This window comes from Coturnix japonica, chromosome 1, assembly GCF_054131305.1.
Source record: "Coturnix japonica strain WE chromosome 1, WE-NBRP24, whole genome shotgun sequence".
Taxonomy (NCBI): domain Eukaryota; kingdom Metazoa; phylum Chordata; class Aves; order Galliformes; family Phasianidae; genus Coturnix; species Coturnix japonica.
In genome coordinates, this window is record NC_140663.1 from 1,289,772 (window position 1) to 1,315,109 (window position 25,338).

Here is a 25,338-nt window from a genome sequence, read left to right on the forward strand (position 1 = left end):
CAGGCAGATAACTTAAATGTTGATGTAATTATTTTTTATGAAGCACATTAATTCTACTGCGTATCTTGCAAGCTGGTATCGAAGGTGAAGTGTTTGTGAGAAGTGTTTGTCAAAGCACTTGTGTTTGACTTGTATGGCAAAAAAAAAACCAACAAAAAACAACACAAAAAGCAACCAATAAAACAAAAAAAGAAATGAAACAGAGAGGAAAAGGGAAAGGAAGTATTTCACCAGTTTCTAGTAGTTGTCTTGAATAGCTCACTGCATCAACCACTCCTCCTTTTCTCACAACAAAACAGATGAAAAATAAACATTATGCTCTAGTAAAGTAATTTCTAGCACTTTTCTTTCAATTTATATAAAATGTGTTTATGAAATTATCATTATAGGCATCTTGCAATAAACAGAGAGCACACACATTTCCTTTTCTAAAGGGAAGATCTAAAACAGCCATCAAATTGTAATATGTCCTCAAAACAGGTGCAGTTGTAAACATTATTCCAATATCTGGTGTCATGATATCAGAAATAAAAACAGCAAAGGAGGGAAATTCTCTCTGTAGACACAAGGAGTGAATAGGAAAGGATGTGTGTGACATACAAGGAACAAGCAGAGGTGGAAGACTGACATAACTGAGAAAACTTTAGTATTATGTAACTCTGGCAAAAGCAAGAGAATGAACTGTTAGATTGCAATGTTAAAAAGAGCAAAATTAAAGCATCAGAGGTGAATGGCTTGGTGAGAGGAGACTTATTACAGACTTGTTTAAAGTTCCAGCAGCCCTTGATTAAGCTCTGAATTTCTATGATCTTAGTAACTGGCACAGCTCTTTAGATCACACATATAATTTTCAGTCCACAGAGCATACTTGTTTGTCAAGGAACAAACTTACCTTGCTGTTCATAAAGTATCCTTCTGACTTTTTAAGCATAATAGTGAGCAATAAACAATTTGTGACAGGCTGAAACTAAACTCTTCCCAGACTGGGTCAATAATAAATGACACTGTTCAATGGGAAAGGGTCACCTAGGCAAGCATTTCCACCTGGAGTGTTAGTTAATCTTGACAATGATGAAACGAGCATTGGCAACACGCTCAACTGGTGTTTACTTTTTACCCACGTGCACAAGAACTTCTTCACAAGCCACAAATACACACACACTGCTAGGGCATGTTACCTCAGAAGTCACAGTGTGCCCATAAATAGAGTTAATTCTATTTATCCTCATTATTTTCATAGAAGAACTATGTAGAAAGCTTCACTTACCTGAGGAGCGGGTGGAAGATGATGGTGATGTTTCTGGCTCCTGGTTTGCAGACAAACTTGGATCCTCCGCCTTCGATTAAATTATCATCTGGTCCTCCTGGAAAACAATACAGAAGTTGTTCAAAAGAATCTGAACGTCCCTTGATTTTCAGATAGTAACTGATAATTAGAGATTTAGCTTTGTGTCTAAGTGTGATTACACTTAACACTACTCTCGAGAGTCCATTTGGGGCTCTTGAGAGTCCATTTCCTACACTGAGTTTTGTAATTTCCCAGCAGAAGTCTCCATTACCCAAATGAAAGTTGCATACAAACAGGCTCTCAGCTATGGGAAAAATAGATATGTTGAGCTTGCTATGCTTTTGGGAAGTAAAACAAGCTCAGAGGGTAATTTATACACATCAAGCACGGGCTGCGGGGTTTCAAGTGGCATGAAGCACCCATCTCCTTGTCATTGAAGCTGAAGCAAAGCCACTTCCATCAGCGGCTCCTAACACCAAGATACATTAAATCAGGATATTGAAACAGGAAAGAGGAAGACAAACACTTAGTCTACATCTCCTAGAACTCTTGCATTTCCTGAGTGCAACAAAGACAACTCCTTACTCTTCCAGAAGAACACATTTTAAAAGAATAGGGCAGATGCCTCTCACATTAGCATTTAAAATACCTGATTCTGAAATAAGCAGAAATTCACCATATAATGCCCCCACGCTTCAGTCACAAAGCTCAGACAATCTTCTTGCCCACATCATCTGACAAATAACCCTATCAACTCTGTTTTTGGACTTGGGCAAAGTTGCTATCCCAAATGTCATTAAGCCATTTTTATGTTGCATGTGAACTCTCCTTTAATGATTGAATAATAATAAATACAGAACCTAATCACATTATTACAATAACCTTACAGGCAGGAAAATGACAAAGTACTTGAAATCATAACAACACCAACAGGTTATTGAATTTTTTGACCCTGACATCCTTCTGCCTTAAAATGAGAAGAAGAATGTCTTCAAATTGGGAAGTGTGAGAGGAGGAGGAACAAAACCAACTACTAAGTGCCTCCAACCCTCTTTTCAAAGTGAAGTTTATGTGCTTTAGGCCATTACCTGCAAACAATCTATAAAAAACAATACAAACAAACCAACCAAACAACAACAACAAAAAACACCTTAATGAGCAGATTTAATTGGCTCTCCTGTTAGCAACTTCACATCAATGCCCAAGGACTGAGCTGGTCACTGACACCAATTCTTTCATACCCTAAATCTGTCCCTCCAGGTCAGGACTGTTCTGTACAAGAACTCACAGTGCAGATACAAACTCAAAGGTGTTGTTTCTGTGCCCTGGTGAGGCTGAAGATATTAAACTCCCTGTGGATTGGGCAAGGAAACCAGGAAACAAGACGAATCAACTGGCTGAGGTCAATGAGAAGAATAAAAGCAAAGGAAAGAAGCTCCCTTTTCTTATTAACTACACGACCATGGGAAGTTTGCCTATACAGACATAATGCATTTTGGATACTCTCCTTTCTTGTTACAAGATCACTAATGTGTCTGGATTTGGAGGTCGGTTATAGTGGAAACATGGAATCATGAAAGTTGGAAAGATCACTAAGATCATCCAGTCCAACCATCAGCCCATCATCACCAATATTGCTCCACTAAGTCACATCCCTCAGTGACACATCTGCCCTTTTCTTGAACACCTCCAGTGATGGTGATTCCAACAGTTCCTGGGCATCCTGTTCCAATACCTCACCACTCCTTCTGAGAAGAATTTTCTCCTAATATCCTAAAACTCCCCATACAGACACTGCAGCTACAACATGATGCTTCTTGATGCTCTCCACATCAATAGAAGGATTCGTGAAATACAAAGGAACAGCAGAGGATGGAGTCTATAAAACTTCACTGACTGGAGTTCAGGAACTCGCCATTCAAAAAAGTTGATTTGCACAATATAACAGTTTAATCACAGAAAAAAAGAGGCACAAATTGTAGGAAAATTACTCATTTCCCCTGTTAATGTCAGACCCTGAGATTCCAGGGGTGGGAAGGTCTGTGTATAAGCTGACATATTGAGGAATCCATCCAAGCGAGAACTACTGAAGCAGGAAGCAAGAAATCCAGGCTCAAATTAAGGAAGGGGTGCTATTCTCGTTACACCCTGTGCTGATCAATATTATTGACTGGGATGAACTCCATAGCAAGGAATAAAGCCATCTGTCTTATCTATTTGGCCACGTTATGTAAGATTTGAGAGCAGAACACCAGCACTGACAAAAAAAAAATAAAATGTTTTTTTACCTTCTGCTTTTTTTACCATTTCTGCTCTTAGCTTTCAATTAATAATAATGAATGTTCCATATGTAGGTGTATGCCACAAGGAAAAGTAATTTTGTTTGTAGTAAAATATTACATCCAAAAAAAAATCCCAAAACACTGAGTTGTAAATCTTATTCCCAATGACACCCTATAAACACCAACAACACAGCACTGCAAGAGTTCTTGCTAACATCAGCAGCCTTACATCTCTCGATGCTGCTGTAACCCTACAGATCCTTTATTACACCTCTGCAGCCCAACGTGAGCACAACCCCATTGGTGCAGATCATGCCCCAGACCAACTCCTGTGCAGCAGACCTAATAGGTATGTTCACAGAAATACACCCTTAATTTCCTTCTGTCCTTACTGATTTGCTCCGTTTCTTGCATGGAGGTGAACAAAACCAAAAGCTTTGTAATAGTTGACTGCAGCAGCACCAGATCAGGCTGCTCAGGACCCAACCCAGCTTGGCCTTGAATGGCTCCAGAAACGGGGCATCCACAGCTTCTCTGGGCGACTTGTTCCAGTGAAAAACAGGTAGAAATGATGGAAGAGGGAAAGAGCATCCCTTCTTCAGTCCTTACCAAGGTGATTATCAGACACGCAGTTTGCACGGTCTCTGTATCAAATGTGAGCTAAGCAAGCAAATAATGTATTGCTTGGCTGTCCCACATAAATGCCATATCCCCATGAGCAGACTACAAGTGATGAAAACTTTCCACTGCACGATGGAAAAGGAGTTACAAAGCCCACTTCCCAGTTAGCACTGAAGATTTTAAGCTGTGGTGTCCAGCTTTACTGCCATGACAGCTCACTATCAGCAATGACTACAGAACCAACCATCCGTGCTCACTGATGTACAACATCACAAGGCATGCAGCACTCCAACAACCATTGGGATTGAACATACATCATTGCTTCAGCAATGCCACATTACACAACTCCTTCATTTGGATCACAGGGTTTTTCTTTAGTTTGAGGCAAGAAATTATAACAGCCGTGTGTCACAGGCAATGGAACAAAACCTAAATGTTTCACAGCTGTCACAAAGTACTGTTGTTGTAGCCGTTCTTTCTTAAGAGCACCGGCCTGCTGATTTAATCTGCCTGGTAATAAATTACAAGAGCAGGAAAAGGAGAAGAAAAACTTTGAGGTAAAGCGAAATTTGTCATACAGTTAATGGCATCCTCATGCTGTGCTAGCAATGAAGTGTGCCCACCTGAATACCACTGCGAGTGGGAGTCAGAGATTGGTCCATTAGGAACACAGCTGAACGCTTCTGAAATGGAGCCAAAAACGTCATGCTTCAGTAGGAAAATAAATGTAAGGTTACCAAGAAAGCCAGAATCCCTGCATGCACCTCAAGTCTGATCAAACATGAACGCTGTTTCCAGTACTCTGTTCTATTTGGTACTTTACTGGCCATGGTACCTCCCATGGACAACGCCATCTTCGCACACTCAAGTGTCTCAGGTCTCAAAGTGATGATGGCAAGTGTTCTCGTCCCAGAAAAATGCAAGGAACCTCCTCAAGACAGAGAACAGTGACAACAACCAGCATTCTGTTCTATCCAGCAAAAAAGGAAGAATAAGGGAGGCATTTTTATTCATGAGCACCCAAAGAAGTCAATAAAACGCATTACAAATTTGTGACAACACTGAGATATCCATAGAATTTTCCAGGAGGATTATGCTTTGCTGATCCATTAAGTTAACACAAACACTGAAATCAGCCTTCAGAAAGCATCTCAGTATGCTTTATAAATGCATTAAGTTTCTTGTTGGTATTCCTCTATCTATTTTGCATCCTGAAGGAGAAATGATGACTTTAAATTAGATGCAGCGCATCACACAAATTGTGCCTCTTCATTTAAAGATAAAGCCCTGGAACACACTGCAAGGAGTTGCCTTGCACTGACCCACAACCTTGCAATGAATGCAATTAATGTCGTGATAGTTACCTCCTATAACCATCGACTGTCCCATGATGGGGGAAGACTGAACCAGGAGAAGGGTTGGGATTACACAGATATCCCGTAATTTCCCCATCTGTCAGGTTAACTTCTCTATCATTAAATCAAAAGAAAAAACTTCTCTGGATCCATTTACTTCTCTGTGACTGCAAACTTTTCAGCTAAAAAAGTTCCAGGCACGTAGTGAACAATTCTTCTGCACCTCTCTGTGATCAAAGTGCCTTTCTTAGCGAGCCACTTCACGTTAATCTATGCAGTCATAAAAAGAATCAAAAAACAGGCTTTGAAGCCACAACAATCAAGCAATCAACACAGCTTGCTAATCAATGCCACCTCCTCCATCCTGAGCATCAGAGCAAATTTTGATAGGAGAAAAGGATTGGTTGTTACGGTCCTTCCCAAAAGTTCTTGATTACGGGGAGATCAACAGAATAGCTATTACCTGCATATCATCTTCAGGGTATGGAAATAAAAATGTTCATTTAGCATGAAAGGAAAGAAAGCCTGAAGACAGCAAAGCAGGTTATTAGAAAACAGAGCCCAATAGAAAAGAACAATTGATCTGCGCTGCTATGGAACAATACGTGTGAGGTTATATAAACCACATCTCTTGCTTTTTCATTTTTGTACATTAGGGCTCAATTGTCTCCCAACTACACCTCCTCAAAAAGCCTCACATGAGCACCGAGCTCTGTTTTCACCATACTGATTCACAGCGGTGAGTCAATGGATTGGTATTTATCTTCAAGTTCTTTATATAAAGAAATAGTCACGATTATCTTCCCTACAGTTCTTTCGCATGCCTTGAGTCATCAAACCTACCCGCATTCAGGTCCTTTCCCAAACTGCTCTAGGATACTTGCTTTTGGAGAGCCTGCTGTTCTGCACATTAAGAAACAAGACATAGAACTTTCCTACAGGGATGAGGGAAAGAGAAGGGACAGGATCTTCTCTCCAGACCCAAATCTTCATCCTTCCACTGAAGAATCCAGCATCCCTAAATTAGCCTTTGGGAATGCTTCAAGCACCTAGACCAGTAGTCCTGTAAGTATGATGGAATCTAGGCAAAAAAAAATGAGAGATCTCATTTCTAGTGGCACCTAGTGGATTATTTTAAGCAGACTGCACTGCCTACTCGCATTTATGTTCTCTTTGTCTTCCTCATCACAAAGTGCTGTGGAGACAGCACTCACTGCACAACTAGGGTAGGTTGGCACTGGGTGACATGGTTTAGTGGTGGTGTTGGGTAGATGGTTGGACTAGATGAGCTCAGTGATCTTCGAACCTCAGTGACTCAATGGTTCTTAACTACTGCTGATGACAGCAAAGCGCTTGCCCACAGTTACCACACATGGGGTCTCTGTTCCCTCTTGCAACAGGAGGGAGAGAGGTGAAACACACCAGGAAAAAAAAAAAATATATATATATATATATTCTATGTATTATCAAAATAGATGACAGTAACCACCGGCCAGTTTGAGGGTAGAAACAATTGAAGAAAACAGAGAAAAGGCTGTATTATGTTTGCTTAATTAAGTATTCTTTTCTAATCATGGATTTCTAGACTAGGTTATCAAGAACTGATGTTTTTAAACACATAGGCACCTTCTACCCAAACCAACAGAGATCAGTAAGATGATGACACTGGCACTCAAAGAGATGCAAAATCATTGGGAATTAGATGGATAGCTACTTGAAAAACACTGGCTGTCAGTCCTTGGGCAAGGACTCTGCACTGGTAGGAAAGGAGCAACCAGCTTCCCGTCTGTCCATCACTTGTCACCAGCAATAACACTGCACAGGAGAGACAGCAGCACCAGTGCACATCCATCCCAAACCACATGGACCACATACTTACAACTGGTCAATTAGCCTGCCAGTATTTCTTTTCTTTGACAGAAAGGTGGGTGAGAATTAAAAAGAAAGAGATGTGAAGTAAGGGGGAAAAACAAAACAAAACAAAACAAAACAGGAAAACTGACCTTTAAGATTATGAAGTACATCACATTTCATTTCTGTGCTATTTCCTTAACTGAAAAAGATCTCAACATCTCACCCAGAAGCAGAGTATGGGGTGACGCTCTCTGCTATGGCTGCAGAGCAGCCTCCAAACTAGCAAGCTTTCACTAGAAAAAGACAAATGTTCTGGAGAAATCCAAGCAGGATCGAGAGCAGATCTAGATTCAAGTCATGGGACCAATGGCCTCTATGACCATGATCACATTTCCATGTTCCAAGGATATTCCATCCCAAGGATGGAATAGACATAGAGACTCCAGCATTCCTTTGATAAAGCTATTTGGAAAAACAATGTGGACCGAACAACAAAGGTTTCATTCCATGCTCTTAAATTTAAGCTTTCCATTTAACAGAAAATGACCTCAACTGACCAAATGGACTGCCAGCAGTTTGTGACTGCACCACCTGTTCCAGTCACTGCCTAAATTTCTCCGTGAAACAACTTCTTTGCTTGCCTTTAACTAAATGCCATCGCCCTTTATTTCTAAGTACCAGACTTCAGTACAAGAAGCTGATTTGGATGCAGTCACATAGCTGATGCACAGACATATTGTTCTGCTGATGTTCCCATGCCCAATCCTTTTACTCTCCCCTATACTCTCTTGTCTGAGATCCAACACCATATGCATTTAAATAAGTTGTTCTTTAATGTTTCAAAACCTGATTTATTAGTTGCTCACACTCCATCTGCCTTGAAAAACTGCTGCATGCCTTCAGTTTCACAGGCCGTACAAAAAGGTTGAGGTACAGTCTGACTCCACTTTATCATTTGGTCAGCGTGTCAGCCACATATGTGAAGTCTCCTTTCAGGTACCGAATTTGTTTAAAATGCAAACCTCTCTTTCTCCTTTTCTTTCCTTCCCAGGCCAAGGAACACAGCAGTAACCACTTTGATTAATGTATTTGTCAGCTTACATATTTACTATGTGGTTGCTTTCCCTAAAACTACTGTGTGCAGAGGTAAGCTCTCGCAAAGCATGGCTGCAGCACAAACCCCAATTCGAAGCCAGTAAACATGCTAGAGCTAATGGACTGTGATTACTTACACGCTATGTACACTTTTCAACTACTTCCTTATGAAAGATTTCTTTCTCTTAACTCCTGTAGTGGAAATTGCTGCAGATGTGCATTTTTTTATCCTCCTGACATGTTTTCTTACAGTTTTAATGTCAGGAAAAAAAAGAAAAAAAAAAGAGAAAGCAAACAGAAAGCAAGTGAAAGAAGACAAAGATACACCTTGACATACAGTCATTTATGGTTTTATATTCCAATAAACTGCTTAATGCCAACACCACCCACATTTCAACTTCCTATTTCCAACTGAAAAACCCATGGCAGTGGTAGACAATGGGAGTTCTAAGAGATGCATCTGGCAAGAATGGAGCTCACTGTGCAGTACTGCAGCCTGCTGCATCTCAACTCATCCTCTCCTGACATGGAAAAGATTTACCAGCTCCACTTACAGGCCTCTTACGAGAAAAAAATGAAATAAAACACAGTGTAAAGCATTTTAAAACCCAAAAGAATTATAGGAATGCAAATATATATCTAGGGAAAAACAGGTTTGTATTTTAACAGAAATGGAGAAAAAAAGATGGCTGAGAAAAGGGAATGGCTTAGGATGGAGGGCCTGAAAAAGAAGGATGTGGCTGATGAAAGATTCAGTGTGAATTGGTATAATGTGCATGCAGCCCATAAGGAAAACTGTATCCTGGGTTGCATCAAGAGAAGCGGGAACAAAAGGCCCCTATTGATTGTGCCCCTATTCTATGTTCTCATGAGACATCACCTGAACTACTGTATCCAGTTCTGGAGCCTCCAAAACAAGGACATGGAGCTGTTGAAGCACATAGGAAAGCCATGAAGATGATGGTAGAGCTGGAGTACCCCCGCTATGATGACAGGCTGAGTGAGCTCGGGGTCATCAGCCTGGATAAGAAAAAGCTTTGAGGAAACCTAATGAAAGACTTCCAGTACCTGAACCTAAAAGAAAGCTGAGGAGGGTCTTTTTATAATGATATATAACAATGGGACAAAGAAAATCAGCTTTAAAGTAGAAGAGGGAAGATACAGACTAGATATTAAAAAGAAATTCTCAATAGCGAGAGTGGTGAGACACTGGAACAGGTTGCACAGTGAAGTTGTAGATGCCCCCTCCATGGAAGCATTCAGCACCAGGCTGGATGTAGCTGTGAGCAGCCTCATCTGGTGGGAGGTATCTGTGACAATAGCGGGGGGAGTTGGAGCTGGATGCTCTGAAAGGTCCCTGGTCCAGATGTAGCAGACAGACAAGCACTGTTTTAATTTAGAGACATTTGAGAAATTTGGCAAGACAAAGAGGAACCTGGTGGAGTTTAAAACGTACGAGTGCAGCCTGCTTCACTTTGGAGGCAATACCAGCACACATTATTCCAGGCCAGGGGCTGATGTGCTGGAGAAGTGCTCTGCACAGAAGGACATGGCTGTCCTGGTGGACTCCAGGCTGGCCATTTCCACCTACTGGAGGTGATCCTCGTCAGCCATGATGGAGAGGTATCCTTCCAAGGAAGACCTGGTATGTTACCCTGGCAAGTGGACAACGTGGAGAAAGGTGTTGAGCAATGGAGGGTATCAGCTGTGCTGGATCAGGTGTTTGAGAAAAAACAGAAACATCACTCGTGACCTCGATGGCTTTTTTTGTTGTTTGTTACACATGGAAATGTGGTTCGTTATTGAGTGGTACGTTCTGTGAGTTAGCATCATCTGAGATAATAGTGGCCACCGCTTTGACAGAAAGAGGGGCGATCAACACAGCGTGTTGGAAGGAAATCCTTTCCTAGGTTGTCCAGAGAAGCTGTGGGGCTGCCACCATCTTGCCTGGGAGCCAGGGGCCCGCGCCCACAGCTGCCATGGGGCGGTGACCGTGATGTCACAGTGGGTGTCAGGGAGCGGCCATTGTGACGTGATGCTTGGAGCAGAGCTAAGGCTGCCGGGCTCAGGCCGAGCACCAGTGCGGTTTGGTGAGGTGAAGTGAGAGCAGTGACTCTTGCAGTGCTCGCTGTTATCGCATATCATGGCTGATAGAAACAGAAACGCCCCCAGCTTGGAGGAACCAGGTGAGGCCACAACATCCCTGTGCACAGCTCCCAACACTGGGCAGAGGGGTGCTGGGGCTCTGCCTGCGGCTGAGAGCTGAGAGGGGAGGAAGGGGCAGGCAGGAGCTCCCAGACAGGCACACATTGGCGTGTGGCTGCCTTGGGTGGGCCTGCCACGGCCCCTTCCCCTCCACCAACTCCAGCCAGCACGGCAGGCACAGAGCAGCAGTGAGGGTCTGACTGGGGACACCTGGCCCCACCAGGTGCTCACTGCTGCTCACATTTGCTCTCTTCTCTGCAGTGTGTGTGCTGTGTGGCCGCGCAGATGTTGATCGAAACATCGTCGGTCGCACATTTGACCAGATTTGGTATTGGATTCATGAGTTCTGCTTGGTGAGTTCCCTCAAGCGATCCTGACTGCTTCCCACTGGGATGCTGCCGTTCTTCCTGTCCTCATGAGATCCTGCACTTTTCTCTCCTCCAGAAGTTTGCCAACATCTCTTTTGATGAGACACCCACACCGGAGGGAACTGTTGGCATTGACTTTGCTGCCCTCACGCGCAAGGTCAAGCAGGCAAGGCAGCAGGTAAGGATTTGAGCAGGCAGATTTGTGCCAGGAGGGGCTCACACCACCTTAGCCTGGACACAAGGAAAGCAATCGCAGCCTGTCCAACCAGGACAAAGTCCTGCCCTTGGAGATGCTCCCTGTCCACCAGGCTGCTTCATAGATCGCAACCCAGCAGTTCCCACACTCCATGCCCAGCCCAGAGCTGTGGGGCTGCCTGTGGAGGCACAGAATCTGACGCTGAATTTGGCTGTTCTGCTCTTTGCAGCAATGCTGTGTTTGTGGTGAGACAGGGGCAGCCATCACATGCGCAGAGAGCGGCTGTGAACGGAGCTTCCACCTGCCCTGCGCCAAGGACAGGCAATGCGTCACCCAGTACTTTGGGCTGCACAGGTAAGGGCTGTCAGCAGCAGCCAAGCCAGGGAGGATCCAGCAGGGACTGCTCCCAGCAGCCTGCCAGAGCCTGAGCCAGGGCCTGGGGGCTCCTCCCTGCTCCTCTGCCCTCCTCACAGCACTTCTCAGTGTGCCCATCCCTTCCATCTTCCCCCAGGTCCTTCTGCTGGGAGCACCGCCCCCAACAGGCAGCAGCGACAGCTCCAGCAAAAGGCACCACCTGCATCATCTGCCAGGGGACTGTGGGGAACATGGCATCCTACCGCACTCTGGTGTGCCCAGTGTGCAAACATACCTGGTTCCACCGGGGATGCATCCAGGTAGGAGACCAGCCCTCACCCTGCAGGCACGCTTGCTGCTCAGCAGCACCAGGCACCGCTCACGCTCACCTTGCTTGTGCTTCTCCTGCAGCGACAGGCCTTGAATGATGGCCCTGCATTCTTCGGGTGCCCTGGCTGTCAGGACAACGCCCGATTTTGTACTGAAATGTCCATCCTTGGGATCCATGTCCCAGACAGGTTGGTGTCCTTCTGACAAGCCATCAAGATGAGCAGGCACGAGTGCTGGGCCTGCCCGTGCAGTGTCTCGGCAGGCCTGGCCCTTGGCTGTCAAAGAAGCACGTGCCTCAGCTTCACAGAGAAGCTGGAAATGGAGTTGGGCTGGATGAGATGGAATAGCCTTGGGTCACATGCTGGGGACAACACTGGGGACTCATCAATTTCCCTCCCTTCTCTTGTAGAAGATCAGAATGGGAGGACAGTTACGTGTACACACCAGTTGTACGGAGCCACAGGAGCTGCGACGCCATCAAGTGCCTTTGCCCTAGAGGCAGGTGGCAGGCAGAAGAAGAGGGGTGAGTGACCGCAGCAGCTGTCTGGGGCTCTGCGGGGGATCTCAGCCTGAGAACAGGCTGGGAGAGCAAGGACTGAGCCCCACAGATGTGCCGGGCACTCCCTGGCTTGGCTCACTTAGGCCTCATGCCCACAACCCCTTTGCTTCCCCAGGCCCTGGCAGCTAATCCTGTGCAGCTCCTGTGGAGCAGAGAACACCCACCGAGAGTGCTCCCACTCGTGCATCAGAATGAACATGTGGGACTGCGACAGATGTGCAGGCCTGGGGACCGGTAAGGGGTGATGAGTTGTGTGGCAGCGGGCTGGGCCAGGCAAGGCCTGGCAGCTCGTGCTCAGGGCAGCTCAGCCAGAGTCTGTCTGCCACAGGAGGGACGGCAGCTTGTTCCTACCCGCGGCTACAGGTTCCTTCCACTGACCTTCCCACTTCCCTTACAGCTGCCAGCACCATCTTGGCACTTGCTGCATTCAGCACTGCCAGGCAGGAGAGCCTGCAGCCATCACACAGCCACCACGAACCTGAGGACAGCAGGCCAGGCCCCACCAGCCAGTCTGCATTGGGGCCATCGCACAGTTCCCAGCTGCCGGAGACCAGCGAGCTGGGAACAGAACGTGGGGCGATCTGCTCACGTGTTCCTGGCCTTCAGGATGCATGTGGGGACGGTCCAGCACACCATGGGAGCAGCCATATGACCACCCCGGGCACTGAAGGCAGCTCCCGCACATCCACCAGGCGGGACACATCAAGAGCCTCCAGACGCAGAAGGCGTCCCAGGCAGCGGGGAATGAGCCGGACACGAAGCCGCTCCCCGCTGCAAAGTCGGGCCCCAGCTTCCCAGAGCCCGACTAGAAGACCTCAAGGCAGCAGGCGCACACCAGCTCCAGCTGCTCTGAGCAGAGCCCGCAGCACCACCAGACCAGCGACAGGGAGGTCCGTCAGGGTTTCCCAGAGTTCAGACGCTGCGGAATGCTCCAGGCAGCCACGGGTGGCCCGCACAAGAAGCCGTTCCACAGCGGCACGTCAAGCCCCATATGCCCAAAGCCGGGTCAGAAGAGGCTGCAGGAGACGGCAGAGGCTGTCCCAGGAATGAAGGCACACCTAGACCGACCATCAAAGCCAGCATCCCCCCTCCACCATCTATCCCCCAAAATTACATCGGGGAAGGGCGGTCTGTCCAGGCAGGAAGTCACTCCTGGGACCAATATCGATCCAGCATCCAATGTCCACCATAAAATCAGCCAAAAACTAAACGGCTTGGAAGCAGAACCAACAGTGGGAGGAACCCAGGCATGAAGTCACTGCCAGGTGTAACATCGGAGCCAACATCCATCCCCCACCTAGTTAACCCAAAAATATGTGGCTTGGGCCATGGGCCAGTACCATGTGCTGGCTCCAGTCCCAACTGTCCAAAAAAATAAACCCAACCATCCCAAAAAAATAAACCCAACCATCCCCCTTAAATTTCTTTGTCAGTTTCCTTTACTCTGCTTCTGCTGAGCTGGGCAAACATAGGCGCTGGGATCACAGGGTTAAATTCTCCCAGGACCAGTCCAGTGTTTGTGCAAAGGCTGCTGGGCAGCCCATGGGCAGGTTGGGAATTGGGTAGAGCAGAACTATATGAGATTCAACAAGGCTAAGTGAAGGGCCTTATAGCTGAGGAGAAAGAAGTGCTTCTAATGTCTGGCCAGCAGGGCAAATGGAGTTCTCCTCTACCTCTGCTCTTTCCCAGCGAGGCCACATCTGGAGTCCTGTGTCCAGGTCTGGGCTCCGCAGATCAAGAATGGCAGGGAACTGCTGGAGAGTCCAGCAATGGATTGCAAAGACGATGAGGGGCCTGGAGGAGCACGTGCCTCAGCAAGAGGGGTTGATAGACCTACTGCTGTTTAGTTTGCAGGAGTCTGAGAGGGGATCTAATCAGTGCTTATTGATACTTCAGTGTTGGCCGCCAAGAGGATGAGGCCAAACTTTATATCTTACTGCCCTGCAACAGAATCAAGGAGCATTTTCCATAGGAATGTGACCAAACACTTATTCACAGTCCATTCCATAGGGTGACCCAACACTGGGACAAGCTGTCCAGGGACATTGTGGACTCTCCTTATTCCTGAGATATTCAAAAGACGCCTGGATGCTTTTTAGTGCAGACTGCTGGAGTCCCCAATGTGGAGCTGTCAGAGCACAGCCAGAGGAGGGCCACAAAGACTGCCAGAGGGCTGGAGCACATCCATCACCTGCAAGGACAGGCTCAGTGAGATGGGGCTCTTCTGCCTGGACAAGAGAAGGCTCGAAGGAGACTGGTGGAGCCTTCCAGTCCCTGAAGGGAGCCTACAGCAAAGCTGGGGAGGGACTTAAATGGGTCAAAATTAAGGATCCATCCAGAAAAGGACAGCTGTGGGTGCGGCCTACATCAGGCCCGCTGCCTGAGTGGCTGAGGCGGTGGGGGAGTTTCCACGGCAACGGCTCTGCCTCCACACCCTCTGCCTAGAAAAGCCCTTTGGGTTTTAAGGCCCTTTAAGGCTAAACTAAAGGGGCTGGTGAGTCTGCTGGTTTGCCATGGCTGCACAAGTCAAAGGAAGGCTGCATCCAAGAATCACAGAATCAAAGAATTACCCAGGTTGGAAAAGACCTTGCAGGTCATCAAGTCCAACCGCAGCCTAACCATAGAACTTAAATTCTAACGACCATGTGCTAAATCATGTCCCTGAACAACACATCCAAACGGCTCTTAAACGCAACCAGGGATGGTGATTGCAACACCTCACTGGGGAGTCTATTCCAGTAGTTAACTACCCTTTCTGTAAAGAAGCGTTTCCTAACATCCAACCTAAACTTGCCCTCGCCCAACTTGAGGTCAATTCCCCTGTCACTGAGGTCAATTCGTCCTGTCACTTGTCACCAGTGAGAATAGACCTGCCCCACTCTCACTATAAGCACCTTTCAGGTACTGGAAGATGGCGATAAGGTCTCCTCTCAGCATCCTTTTCCCCAGACTAAACAGCCCCAGCTTCCTCAGCCTCTCCTCGTAGGGCTGATTCTCCAAGCCCTTCACGAGACAAACTGCCCTTCTCTAGACCTGCTCCATTACCTCCATGTCCTTTCTGTGTTGACATGCCAAAACTGAACACAGTACTCGAGGTGAGGCCTCACCAATGCCAAGTACACGTCCGGATGACTTCCCTAGTCCTGCTCAACACAACATAAGAAATATTTGGAGAACCAGACCGAGGTCCCAAAACAAGATGCTAGTGCTCAGGTCTCTGGCTGCACTGGGTACCAGAGCCTGGCCTTTGCAGTGCTAGGTGATGGAGACAGAGCTTGTGTTAGATATGAGCAGCTACTGTGTTTGACCTGAAGGAGGAGGAGGAGAGGCGGAGGATCATTAGGAAATGTAAGAGGGATACTGACTGTTGGTGCCAGTCCCTCTTGGCCCTGAGATTTAGGCAGCCAGCTGAGGCTCCACGTGGAGCACATCACCCCCATTACCTTGCAAGCAGATAACTGGGGAACCAGCAGGCAGACGGTGTTTGTGCTGCAGTGAGACCCCTGTCCTCTCCCTATCAACAACGTCGTTAGGTGTGTGGCCATGTCAAAAGCTCCCTGCTCACCGATGCCGGCCCACCTGCCCAGAGATTCTCCTGCGTCCCCTGCTTCCCCTGTGGAACAGGTACGGTGCTCAGCAGGGACAACTGGACATTGGTGGTGACCATGGTTCTCCCCACTTGGAGGTGCCACCAAAGTCCAGCCTCTTCACACAGCATGAAAACCTCCTCAGCAAAGAAAAAATTACAGGTCATTGTCATTGGTGACTCTCTGCTGAAGGGAGAAGAAGGACCAGTGTGTAGACTAGAGCCTCTACACAGGGAGCTCTCTTGTCTCTTGGTTAAAGATGTAAGGCAGAAACTCCCCTACCTAGAATATCCCCCAGACTGCTGTTCCCTATGTTGGGTTCAGGTAGGCAGCAATGACATAGATATACACCTACTGCTGTTTTGCTTCCAGTAGTTTGACAGGGAATCTTATCAATGCTTATCAATACATCAGTGGTGGCCGCCAAGAGGATGAGGCCAAACTTTATTGCTTGCTGCCCTGCAAAAGCACCCAGGAGCATTAGGCACTAACTCTTCCATAGGAATATGACCAAACACTTCTTTACAGTCAGGGTGACACAACACTGGGACAAGCTGTCCAGGGACGTTGTGGACTCTCCTTATTCCTGAGATATTCAAAAGACGCCTGGATGCTTTTTAGTGCAGACTGCTGGAGTCCCCAACGTGGAGCTGTCAGAGCACAGCCAGAGGAGGGCCACAAAGACTGCCAGAGGGCTGGAGCACATCCATCTCCTGCAAGGACAGGCTGAGTGAGCTGTGGCTCTTCAGCATGGACAAGAGAAGGTTTGGAGGAGACTGGTGGATCCTTCCAGTTACTGAATGCTGCCTACAGGAATGCTGGGGAGGGACTTAAATGGGTCAAAAATAAGGATCCGTCCAGAAGAGGACAGCTGTGGGTGCGGCCTACATCAGGCCGCTGCCTGAGTGGCTGAGGCGGTGGAGGCGTTTCCATGGCAACGGCTCTGCCTCCACGCCCTCTGCCTAGAAAAGGCCTTTGGGAGGGATGGGACGCCACACGTTCAAGGGACTGCCCAGCCAGGAGCCTTGTTATCTCACTGTGATAAGTGAGAAGTGCAGGGGCACCTGTTAACGGCCTGCTAACGGGCAAGGCTGCAGCCATGGCTACCAGAAGCACATCAGTCACACCCCTGTAAGGCTAAACTAATGGGGCTGGTGAGTCTGCTGGTTTGCCATGGCTGCACAAGTCAAAGGAAGGCTGCATCAGCATGGACAAGGCTCTGAGGAGACTGGTGGTGGCTTTCCTGTCCCTGAAGGGAGCCTACAGCAAAGCTGGGGAGGGACTTAAATGGGTCAAAATAAACGTTTCAATCACAAAAGTACAACTATGGGTGGGGTCTACAACAGGCTACCTCATCAGGGGGAGCCAGTTGATGATGTCTTCTTGATTTAGTAGCCAGATGTGTCACACTAGCACGCTCTAGTCCTGAACGGGGGTTTCACGCACTCGGATCTGTATCTGCTGGGATAGCAGCGGGGTGGCTGACAGACAATTCAGGAGATTCCTGGAGCCTATTGAGGATAAAAACCTCATCCAGCTTATAGATGGACCAAGCCGAGGTGAAGCCTTACCAGAGCCAGTGCTCACCAATACCAAGGAGAGCATGTTGAGCAATGGAGGAAATGAGCTGTACTGGATCAAGTGTTTGAAGAGGAACAGAAACATCAGCCTTGATCTCGATGGCTTTTTTAGCTGTTTGTTTCACATGGAAACGTGGTTCTTTATTGAGTGGTACGTTCTGTGAGTTAGCATCATCTGAGATAAGAGTGGCCACAGCTCTGACAGAAACAGGGGCGATCAACACAGCATGTTGGGAGGAAATCCTTTCCAAGGTTGCCCAGAGAAGCTGTGGGGCTGCCACCATCTTACCTGGGAGCCAAGGGCCCGCGCCCACAGCTGCCATGGGGCGGTGACCGTGATGTCACAGTGGGTGTCAGGGAGCGGCCATTGTGACGTGATGCTTGGAGCAGAGCTAAGGCTGCTGGGCTCAGGCCAAGCATCAGTTTGGCTTGGTGAGGCGTAGAGAGAGCAGGGACTCTCGCAGTGCTCACTGTTGATGCCAATGATGTATGCTAGGAAGAGGAAGATGTCTGACTCTCAGGAGCCAGGTGAGGCCACAACATCCCTGTGCACAGCTCCCAACACTGGGCAGAGGGGTGCTGGGGCTCTGCCTGCGGCTGAGAGCTGAGAGGGGAGGAAGGGGCAGGCAGGAGCTCCCAGACGGGCACACATTGGCGTGTGGCTGCCTTGGGTGGGCCTGCCACGGCCCCTTCCCCTCCACCAACTCCAGCCAGCATGGCAGGCACAGAGCAGCAGTGAAGGTCTGACTGGGGACACCTGGCCCCACCAGGTGCTCACTGCTGCTCACATTTGCTCTCTTCTCTGCAGTGTGTGTGCTGTGTGGCCGCGCAGATGTTGATCGAAACATCGTCGGTCGCACATTTGACCAGATTTGGTATTGCATTCATGAGTTCTGCTTGGTGAGTTCCCTCAAGCGATCCTGACTGCTTCCCACTGGGATGCTGCCGTTCTTCCTGTCCTCATGAGATCCTGCACTTTTCTCTCCTCCAGAAGTTTGCCAACATCTCTTTTGACGAGACACCCACACCGGAGGGAACTGTTGGCATTGACTTTGCTGCCCTCACGCGCAAGGTCAAGCAGGCAAGGCAGCAGGTAAGGATTTGAGCAGGCAGATTTGTGCCAGGAGGGGCTCACACCAGCTTAGCCTGGACACAAGGAAAGCAATCGCAGCCTGTCCAACCAGGACAAAGTCCTGCCCTTGGAGATGCTCCCTGTCCACCAGGCTGCTTCATAGAGTGTAACCCAGCAGTTCCCACACTCCATGCCCAGCCCAGAGCTGTGGGGCTGCCTGTGGAGGCACAGAATCTGACGCTGAATTTGGCTGTTCTGCTCTTTGCAGCAATGCTGTGTTTGTGGTGAGACAGGGGCAGCCATCACATGCGCAGAGAGCGGCTGTGAACGGAGCTTCCACCTGCCCTGCGCCAAGGACAGGCAATGCGTCACCCAGTACTTTGGGCTGCACAGGTAAGGGCTGTCAGCAGCAGCCAAGCCAGGGAGGATCCAGCAGGGACTGCTCCCAGCATCCTGCCAGAGCCTGAGCCAGGGCCTGGGGGCTCCTCCCTGCTCCTCTGCCCTCCTCACAGCACTTCTCAGTGTGCCCATCCCTTCCATCTTCCCCCAGGTCCTTCTGCTGGGAGCACCGCCCCCAACAGGCAGCAGCGACAGCTCCAGCAAAAGGCACCACCTGCATCATCTGCCAGGGGACTGTGGGGAACATGGCATCCTACCGCACTCTGGTGTGCCCAGTGTGCAAACATACCTGGTTCCACCGGGGATGCATCCAGGTAGGAGCCCAGCCCTTACCGTGCAGGCAAGCTTGCTGCTCAGCAGTACCAGGCACCGCTCACGCTCACCTTGCTTGTGCTTCTCCTGCAGCGACAGGCCTTGAATGATGGCCCTGCATTCTTCGGGTGCCCTGGCTGTCAGGACAACGCCCGATTTTGTACTGAAATGTCCATCCTTGGGATCCATGTCCCTGACAGGTTGGTGTCCTTCTGACAAGCCATCAAGATGAGAAGCAACGAGCACTGGTCCTGCCCGTGCAGTGTCTCGGCAGGCCTGGCCCTTGGCTGTCAAAGAAGCACGTGCCTCAGCTTCACGGAGAAGCTGGAAATGGGGTTGGGCTGGATGAGATGGAATAACCTTGGGTCACATGCTGGGGACAACACTGGGGACTCATCAATTTCCCAACCTTCTCTTGTAGAAGATCAGAATGGGAGGACAGTTATGCGTACACACCAGTTGTACGGAACCACAGGAGCTGCGACGCCATCAAGTGCCTTTGCCCTAGAGGCAGGTGGCAGGCAGAAGAAGAGGGGTGAGTGACTGCAGCAGCTGTCTCTGGGGCTCTGCAGGGGATCTCAGCCTGAGCACAGGCTGGGAGAGCAAGGACTGAGCCCCACAGATGTGCCGGGCACTCCCTGGCTTGGCTCACTTAGGCCTCATGCCCACAAACCCTTTGCTTCCCCAGGCCCTGGCAGCTGATCCTGTGCAGCTCCTGTGGAGCAGAGAACACCCACCGAGAGTGCTCCCACTCGTGCATCAGAATGAACATGTGGGACTGCGACAGATGTGCAGGCCTGGGGACCGGTAAGGGGTGATGAGTTGTGTGGCAGCGGGCTGGGCCAGGCAAGGCCTGGCAGCTCGTGCTCAGGGCAGCTCAGCCAGAGTCTGTCTGCCCCAGGAGGGATGGCAGCCTGTCCCTACCCGGGGCTACAGGTTCCTCCCGCTGACCTTCCCACTTCCCTTACAGCTGCCAGCACCATCTTGGCACTTGCTGCATTCAGCACTGCCAACCAGGAGAGCCTGCAGCCATCACACAGCCACCAGGAACCTGAGGACAGCAGGCCAGGCCCCACCAGCCAGTCTGCATTGGGGCCATCGCACAGTTCCCAGCTGCCGGAGACCAGCGAGCGGGGAACAGAACATGGGGCGATCTGCTCACGTGTTCCTGGCCTTCAGGATGCATGTGGGGACGGTCCAGCACAGCATGGGAGCAGCCATATGACCACCCCGGGCACTGAAGGCAGCTCCCGCACATCCACCAGGCGGGACACATCAAGAGCCTCCAGACGCAGAAGGCGTCCCAGGCAGCGGGGAATGAGCCGGACACGAAGCCGCTCCCCGCTGCAAAGTCGGGCCCCAGCTTCCCAGAGCCCGACTAGAAGACCTCAAGGCAGCAGGCGCACACCAGCTCCAGCTGCTCTGAGCAGAGCCCGCAGCACCACCAGACCAGCGACAGGGAGGTCCGTCAGGGTTTCCCAGAGTTCAGACGCTGCGGAATGCTCCAGGCAGCCACGGGTGGCCCGCACAAGAAGCCGTTCCTCAGCGGCACGTCAAGCCCCATATGCCCAAAGCCGGCTCAGAAGAGGCTGCAGGAGACGGCAGAGACTGTCCCAGGAATGAAGTCACACCTAGACCGACCATCAAAGACAGCATCCCCCCTCCACCATCTATACCCCAAAATTACATCAGGGAAGGGCGGTCTGTCCAGGCAGGAAGTCACTCCTGGGTCCAATATCGATCCAGCATCCAATGTCCACCATAAAATCAGCCAAAAACTAGACGGCTTGGAAGCAGAACCAACAGTGGGAGCATCCCAGGCATGAAGTCACTCCCAGGTGTAACATCGGAACCAACATCCATCCCCCACCTAGTTAACCCAAAAATATGTGGCTTGGGCCATGGGCCAGTACCATGTGCTGGCTCCAGTCCCAACTGTCCAAAAAAATAAACCCAACCATCCCAAAAAAATAAACCCAACCATCCCCTTAAATTTCTTTGTCTGTTTCCTTTACTCTGCTTCTGCTGAGCTGGGCAAACTTAGGCGCTGGGATCACAGGGTTAAATCCTCCCAAGACCAGTCCAGTGTTTGTACAAATCCTGCTGGGCAGCCCATGGGCAGGTTGGGAATTGGGTAGAGCAGAACTACATGAGGTTCAACTAGGCTAAGTACAGGGCACTGCACCTGGGGAGGAAGAAGCGCACACTTCTGTAAAATTAGGAGCTGAGCTGCTGAAGAGGAGCTCAGTGGGGAAGTATCTGGGTTCCCTGGTGGCCAGTGGGGTGGTTGGGAGACATCACAGTGCCCTTGTGGGCAAGAAGACCCGTGGCAGCCTGGGCTGCATTCAAAGGAGCCTGGCCAGCTGGGCAAAAGGGGTTCTCTTCTTCCCCTGCTCTGCCCCAGCGAGGCCACATCTGGAGTCCTGTGCCCAAGTCTGCAGCTCAAGAACAGCAGGGAACTGCTGGAGAGTCCAGCAATGGATCGCAAAGACCATGAGGGGCCTGGAGGAGCACCTGCATCAGCAGGAAGGGCTGATACATCTACTGCTGTTTACCTTGCTGTAGTCTCAGAAGGGATCGTATCAATGCTTATCAATTCTTGGTGGGAGGGAGGTTTGGAATCAAGAGAGAACTCGATACAAGTTAGCAGCAAGAATAAGTACACTAAGACATCTATTTGATAATACACCTGAAAGGCAATATGTGTCAATCTACAATTAAGCAATTCGTTACTGTTGTAAACTGTCACGGTGACAACGGGCACTTTACTGGCACCTATGATCATGAGCGCTGTGTTCTTCTTTCTCATGGGAACTCTCACAAAGTTGTTAGTTTGTTCATTTAAGTTGCTACTTTACTCATTTATACTATCACCAAATCCTTGAAGTCCTTGATGTTTCCATTCCCTTTCAGCCACCCATCCACAAACCTTGAGTGGTGGATGACAAGAGGCTGAGGCCAGACTTTATTCCTTGCTGCCCTGCATCAGCACCAAGGAGCATTAGGCACTAACTCTTCCATAGGAATATGACCAAAACTTTCCTTACAGTGAGGGTGACACAACACTGGGACAAGCTGTCCAGAGAGGTTGTGGACTCTCCTTATTCCTGAAATATTCAAAAGATGCCTGGATGCTTATTAGTGCAGACTGCTGGAGTCCCCAATGTGGAGCTGTCAGAGCACAGCCAGAGGAGGGCCACAAAGACTGCCAGAGGGCTGGAGCACATCCATCTCCTGCAAGGACAGGCTCAGTGAGCTGGGGCTCTTCAGCATGGACAAGAGAAGGCTTGGAGGAGACTGGTGGAGCCTTCCAGTTACTGAATGGTGCCTACAGGAAAGGTGGGGAGGGACTTAAATGGGTCAAAATTAAGGATCCGTCCAGAATAGGACAGCTGTGGGTGCGGCCTACATCAGGCCGCTGCCTGAGTGGCTGAGGCTCTGGGGGCGTTTCCACGGCAACGGCTCTGCCTCCACGCCCTCTGCCGACAAAAGGCCTTTGGGAGGGATGGGACGCCACACGTTCAAGGGACTGCCCAGCCAGGAGCCCTGTTATCTCACTGTGATAAGTGAGAAGTGCAGGGGCACCTGTTAACGGCCTGCTAATGGGCAAGGCTGCAGCCATGGCTACCAGAAGCACATCAGTCACACCCCTGTAAGGCTAAACTAATGGGGCTGGTGAGTCTGCTGGTTTGCCATGGCTGCGCAAGTCAAAGGAAGGCTGCATCCAAGAATCATAGAATCACAGAATTGCCCAGGCTGGAAAAGACCTTCAAGGTCATCAAGTCCAAGCGCATCCTAACCATAGAACTTAAACTCTAATGACCCTCTGCTAAATCATATCCCTGAGCACCACATCCAAACGGCTCTTAAACACAACCAGGGATGGCGATTCCAACACCTCCCTGGGGAGTCTATTCCAGTACTTAACTACCCTTTCTGTAAAGAAGTGTTTCTTAACATCCAACCTAAACTAGCCCTCCCACAACTTGACACCAATACCCCTCGTCCTGTAACTTGTCACCAGTGAGAATAGACCTGCCCCACTCTCACTATAAGCACCTTTCAGGTACTGGAAGATGGCGATAAGGTCTCCCCTCATCCTCCTTTTCCCCAGACTAAACAGCCCCAGCTTCCTCAGCCTCTCCTCGTAGGGCTGATTCTCCAAGCCCTTCACGAGCCAAACTGCCATTCTCTGTACCTGCTCCATTACCTCCATGTCCTTTCTGTGTTGACATGCCAAAACTGAACACAGTACTCGAGGTGAGGCCTCACCAATGCTGAGTACAGGGGCAGGATGACTTCCCTAGTCCTACTCAACACACCATAAGAAATATTTGGAGAACCAGACCAAGGTCCCAAAACAAGATGCTAGTGCTCAGGTCTCTGGCTGCACTGGGTGCCAGAGCCTGGCCTTTGCAGTGCTAGGTGATGGAGACAGAGCTTGTGTTAGATATGAGCAGCTACTGTGTTTGACCTGAAGGAGGAGGTGGAGAGGCTGAGGATCATTAGGAAATGTAAGAGGGATACTGACTGTTGGTGCCAGTCCCTCTTGGCCTTGACATTTAGGCAGCCAGCTGAGGCTCCACGTGGAGCACATCACCCCCGTTACCTTGCAAGCAGATAACTGGGGAACCAGCAGGCAGACGGTGTTCCTGCTGCAGTGAGACCCCCGCACTCTCCTCTCCCTAGCAACAACGTCGTTAGGTGTGTGGCCACGTCAAAAGCTCCCTGCTCACCAATGCCGGCCCACCTGCCCAGAGATTCTCCTGCGTCCCCTGCTGCCCCTGTGGAAAAGGTACGGTGCTCAGCAGGGACAACTGGACATTGGTGGTGACCATGGTTCTCCCCACGTGGAGCTGCCACCAAAGTCCAGCCTCTTCACACAGCATGAAAACCTCCTCAGCAAAGAAAAAATTACAGGTCATTGTCATTGGTGACTCTCTGCTGAAGGGAGAAGAAGGACCAGTGTGTAGACTAGAGCCTCTACACAGGGAGCTCTGTTGTCTCTTGGGAGCTTGGGTTAAAGATGTAAGGCAGAAACCCCCCTACCTAGAATATCCCTCACATTGCTGTTCCCTATGTTGGATTCAGGTAGGCAGCGATGACATAGATATACACCTACTGCTGTTTAGCTTGCACTAGTTTGACAGTGAATCTTATCAATACTTATCGATACATCAGTGGTGGCCGCAAAGAGGATGAGGCCAAACTTTATTGCTTCCTACCCTGCAAAAGCACCCAGGAGAATTAGGCACTAACTCTTCCATAGGAATATGACCAAACACTTCTTTACAGTCAGGGTGACACAACACTGGGATAAGCTGTCCAGGGACGTTGTGGACTCTCCTTATTCCTGAGATATTCAAAAGACGCCTGGATGCTTTTTAGTGCAGACTGCTGGAGTCCCCATCATGGAGTTGTGAGAGCACAGCCAGAGGAGGGCCACAAAGACTGTCAGAGGGCTGGAGCACATCCATCGCCTGCAAGGACAGTCTCAGTGAGCTGGGGCTCTTCAGCATGGACAAGAGAAGGCTCGGAGGAGACTGGTGGCCACAATACAGTCCCTGAAGGGAGCCTACAGCAAAGCTGTATATATTCCAATGGAGGAAATGAGCTGTGCTGGATCAAGTGTTTGAAGAGGAACAGAAACATCAGCCTTGATCTCGATTGCTTTTTTAGCTGTTTGTTTCACATGGAAAGGTGGTTCTTTATTGAGTGGTACGTTCTGTGAGTTAGCATCATCTGAGATAAGAGTGGCCACAGCTCTGACAGAAAGAGGGGCGATCAACACAGCATGTTGGGAGGAAATCCTTTCCTAGGTTGCCCAGAGAAGCTGTGGGGCTGCCACCATCTTGCCTGGGAGCCAAGGGCCCGCGCCCAC

The 25,338-nt window shown here is 49.4% G+C and overlaps 3 protein-coding genes across 5 annotated transcripts in view; 2 read left to right on the forward strand and 1 right to left on the reverse strand.

The window, feature by feature from the left end:
- Positions 1-25,338, reverse strand: part of EXOC4 (exocyst complex component 4) — a 375,161-nt gene that overhangs the window by 175,783 nt on the left and 174,040 nt on the right. For all 3 annotated transcript variants that reach the window (XM_032448867.2, XM_085511676.1, XM_085511669.1), the window contains exon 10: positions 1,268-1,364. In XM_032448867.2, the coding sequence (XP_032304758.2) occupies positions 1,268-1,364 (97 nt within the window). The remainder of the gene's footprint in view (positions 1-1,267; positions 1,365-25,338) is intronic.
- On the forward strand, positions 11,359-13,557 carry LOC116654344 (G2/M phase-specific E3 ubiquitin-protein ligase-like). Its single transcript, XM_085510415.1, has 7 exons — positions 11,359-11,367; positions 11,494-11,618; positions 11,776-11,938; positions 12,030-12,136; positions 12,358-12,471; positions 12,623-12,741; positions 12,905-13,557. Exons 1-7 carry the CDS (start codon positions 11,359-11,361, stop codon positions 13,555-13,557), a joined length of 1,290 nt encoding a protein of 429 aa, XP_085366541.1.
- LOC146762222 (E3 ubiquitin-protein ligase PHF7-like) lies at positions 18,425-21,084 on the forward strand (the record flags this gene model as incomplete). The annotated part of the gene is made up of 8 exons (XM_085510424.1): positions 18,425-18,574; positions 18,666-18,767; positions 19,015-19,139; positions 19,297-19,459; positions 19,551-19,657; positions 19,879-19,992; positions 20,146-20,264; positions 20,428-21,084. Coding segments are annotated over 8 exons (1,533 nt in total), but the record flags the coding sequence as incomplete, so codon positions are not given.